The sequence below is a fragment of the Malus domestica genome, chromosome 02 (genome assembly GCF_042453785.1).
Source record: "Malus domestica chromosome 02, GDT2T_hap1".
In the NCBI taxonomy this organism is placed as follows: Eukaryota; Viridiplantae; Streptophyta; class Magnoliopsida; order Rosales; family Rosaceae; genus Malus; species Malus domestica.
Window position 1 is genome coordinate 7,605,666 of NC_091662.1, and position 3,830 is coordinate 7,609,495.

Consider the following 3,830-nt stretch of genomic DNA (forward strand, 5'->3'; position numbering starts at 1 on the left):
ACAAATGTAAATAAAACATGAAGTGGAGGAAGGTTCCCCCCCCCCTTGACGAACCAATTTCGCATAACTAGCTAAAGAAATGGTCGTAAACCACGATCGAAATTCAACCCTAGCAAGCCCTTTAGACTTGAAATTCAATTTCACGTGATTCCATCATATATGGCGACCCTCTCACGAAGCCCCGGCCCGGACCTCCACTATAAATACCCCTGCTCTCACATTGTTTTAGCAACCAAGCAAATCGACAGTCTACAAACATATACCACCCTCATTTCCAAAACCATCTCAATTTCCAATCGGCTCGCCAAATCCTTCATTGCTCTTTATCGTTAACAAAAAAATTATGGCTCCAATAGTCTCAAAACTTGGCATCATTGGCGCCGGTGTAAGTGGCATAGCAGCAGCCAAACAACTAGCCCATTACAACCCCATTATTCTCGAGGCCTCTGACTCCATTGGAGGGGTTTGGAGGCATTGTTCTTACAATTCCACAAAACTTCAGTCCCATCGATGTGACTATGAGTTCTCTGACTTCCCTTGGCCTGACAGGGACAACACTGATTATCCTTCTTACCTTGAGATATTGGACTACTTGAAATCTTATGCTGAGCACTTTGATGTGCTTAAGTTTGTCAGGTTCAATTCCAAGGTGGTCGAAGTCCGGTTCGTTGGTGACCGGGAAACTACTGATTTTGATGTCAAACCTGTGGAGTATCAGAGTCTCTCGTCGGCTGGCGGTCAGCCTGTTTGGGAAGTTGCCGTCCAGACCAATGATTCAGAGACCATTCAGGTTTAGTTATTTACTTCATATCCAAATGGTATTTTCGGACAGTTTCATGCATGCCAAGGGTTTGCAGATCGCTACTTGATACAGTATCTTTGTGGAAATGGAACTCGGATTAATTACTAGAGTCTTACTAAGAAATATATGGAGATGCAAATATGTTGCAAAAAGCACTTCTATACGTAACCGAATTATTGGTAATAAATAAAACTATTTGAACACACAAAATTAACACATCTACCAACACTTTCTAATAGAGGTGGATCTTACAATTTTATGTAAATCAAACTGTATTAGAGAATGTGTCAACAATTGAGATGATACATTTTCCGTAGCTTAAATGTCAATCCTACTAGTTATTATCTTGGAAATGATAAAATTATGTTCTGATTTTTTTTTGTTTGTTCGAATTAATTCAGTGGTATGCCTTCGAGTTCATTGTGGTTTGCATCGGAAAATATGGAGATAGACCCCAAATTCCAGAGTTTCCACTCAACAAAGGGCCTGAAGTATTTCAAGGTCAGGCTCTTCATACTCTTGATTACTGCAAACTGGACAAGGACGCTGCTTCTGAATTGCTAAAGGATAAGGAGGTCGTTGTGGTTGGCTACAAAAAATCAGCTATTGATTTAGCTGTCGAGTGTGCTGAAGCAAACCAAGGTAAAAATTTGGTCCTAAAAATTCCTATATATGATGAAATCTTAGGTTAAAAAATGATAGAAAAATAGGTCTACGTTTTCACGTTACGGGGTTGTAATTTGCATGGTTACACACAGCAAGCAAAGAAAGAATTCAATGGAAAATACGAATTGCGTGGTCAGGGTGTCAAAAAAACCGACGAATATTATGATGGTTTGGACTTCTTTGACTGCACATGTTTTTCAACGCTATGATTCCAAATCAGATCGAATGAATTACGTATACATGATTTGACTTCATCAATGTTAATTACTAATTAATTATTTGCTAATTATGCATTCTCTATGTCGCTCATTCAATTATCTGTGTGTAAAAGATTTGAAATTTTGCAATACATAAGGGGGCGTGTGAATATATGAAATAGTTTCATACATAAAAATAAAAAAATAAAAAAATAAACCTTGCAAAAACTTAAAAATACTATTTTTTTACCAATTGTTTGTGGGATTAAAACGTCGATTTCTTACCTTTTAGGAGTCTTGATTATATTGACCCGAACTAATTTTGTTATTCTTTTTATGGATGTATTGCAGGACCAGAAGGCAAACCATGCACCATGGTGGTGAGGACTTTACATTGGATTGTTCCCCATTACTGGATTTGGGGCTTGCCGTTCTTCTTGTTCTACTCAACAAGGTCTTCACAGTTTCTCCATCAAAGACCAAACCAAAGTTTCCTGAGAACCCTCCTTTGCTCTCTAATTATGTCTCCAATGGTAAATTAAATCAGTTAGCAAGAAAATAAAATATTAAACTAATACATGAGAAATGATTTCTGCACACTTTTTTTGTCTCCTGCAACATCTTGTTTACTTCTGGCTTTTGGATTGAGTAAATCCAAAAAAATCATGTGATAAGACTTAGCAGGTGTACAGAAGAAGAAGAAAAAAAAATGCAGAAATCATTTCCTTAATATATATGAGATCAATGCTAAAGGTTTTGGTTGTTATTTACAGAGGCATGCAGTTTCAAAATTTATTGAATCATATTTGCTGTGGAAGATGCCTTTGGAGAAGTATGGTCTAAAACCGGATCATCCATTTGAGGAAGACTATGCATCCTGCCAGATGGCTATCATGCCGGAAAATTTCTTCTCTGAGGCGGATAAGGGAAAAATTGTGTTCAAAAGATCAACATCAAAATGGTGGTTTTCTGCTGATGGAATTGAATTTGATGACAACACTAAGATAAAAGCTGATGTTGTGGTCCTTGCAACTGGTTATGATGGCAAGAAAAAACTCAAATCCATCTTATCAGAGCCTTTTCGCAGCTTGTTGGAATGTCCATCTGGTATCATACCCTTATACAGGTAAACCTAGTTTTCGGTTTGAGATTTCAAAAATTTACACGTGTTAGAAATGTTAAAATTGGAGAGTAAATTTTTTGAATGCATGTTTCTCCTGCAGGGGAACAATTCATCCTTTGATCCCAAACATGGCTTTCGTGGGTTATCTCGAGAGCGTTTCAAATCTTCACTCTTCCGAATTGCGTAGCATATGGCTGGCCAGGCTGCTAGATGATAAATTTAAGCTTCCAAGTGTGCAGAAAATGCTTGAGCAAACAAGTAAAGAAGTGGAAATCTCAAAGAAAACAACCAGGTTCTACAGGAGGCATTGCATTTCTACCTTTAGCATCAACCACAGCGACGAAATTTGCGAGGAGATGGGATGGACATCTTGGAGGAAGAATACTTGGTTGGCAGAAGCATTTAGCCCCTATGGAAGTCAAGACTATCTGAACAAACATTGAACCTAGGGTTTGCAATAACCTATTAAATTTATAATTGACAGTTACTTTACATAAGTATACTAAGAATAAAGAAAACCTAGGTGCTTACTGAAACAGTAACGAATTATATATTGTGCCATGTATAAGCAATTCATAATCTATTTAATTATCTCAATAAAGTATTTCTCCATTGTTTACTTGTTAAAAATCACAAAATTATGAGCTGCTTGCAAAGTTGCCAATTAATCAGAATAAGCAAAACATCTTCATGACCAAGGTTTAAAATATCGATGATATCGAAAATATCGGTAGTCCAAAAACACGGAAATTTCGATGGAAATATCGGGATATTATCGATATCGATAAAAATTGAATAAAAACCAAGGAAATTGTAAGAAAAACTTGGAAATTTTTATTGAAACTTTGTAGGATGTTTATTTAGTCAATTATCTATTAGTTTATCACAAAAAATTGGAAGGAAATGCATTGCATGATGGATTTAACTTATTTAAGTTGATTATATAGCGATCTGGCAAACATTGTGAGTGTAGATTATATGTAGTAATTAATGAAAGAAGTTTAAACACACCATAATCATTTATATATAATGAATTAGTTAT

The 3,830-nt window shown here is 36.2% G+C and overlaps 1 protein-coding gene across 1 annotated transcript; it reads left to right on the forward strand.

Moving 5' to 3' along the window:
• The first annotated feature begins 246 nt into the window (after positions 1-246).
• Positions 247-3,371, forward strand: LOC114823754 (probable flavin-containing monooxygenase 1). Its single transcript, XM_029099194.2, has 5 exons — positions 247-790; positions 1,204-1,444; positions 2,017-2,198; positions 2,439-2,791; positions 2,889-3,371. Exons 1-5 carry the CDS (start codon positions 344-346, stop codon positions 3,229-3,231), a joined length of 1,566 nt encoding a protein of 521 aa, XP_028955027.1. The 5' UTR covers positions 247-343; the 3' UTR covers positions 3,232-3,371.
• Positions 3,372-3,830: the final 459 nt, after the last annotated feature.

What these genes read in the sequence shown, in the direction of transcription:
- LOC114823754 (XM_029099194.2), top strand. Translation starts at nt 344, where the DNA reads ATGGCTCCAATAGTCTCAAAACTTGGCATCATTGGCGCCGGTGTAAGT. An exon ending in CTCTAATTATGTCTCCAATG is followed by an intron (nt 2,199 to 2,438) that starts GTAAATTAAATC and finishes TGTTATTTACAG; the next exon opens with AGGCATGCAGTTTCAAAATT. An exon ending in GGTATCATACCCTTATACAG is followed by an intron (nt 2,792 to 2,888) that starts GTAAACCTAGTT and finishes TTTCTCCTGCAG; the next exon opens with GGGAACAATTCATCCTTTGA.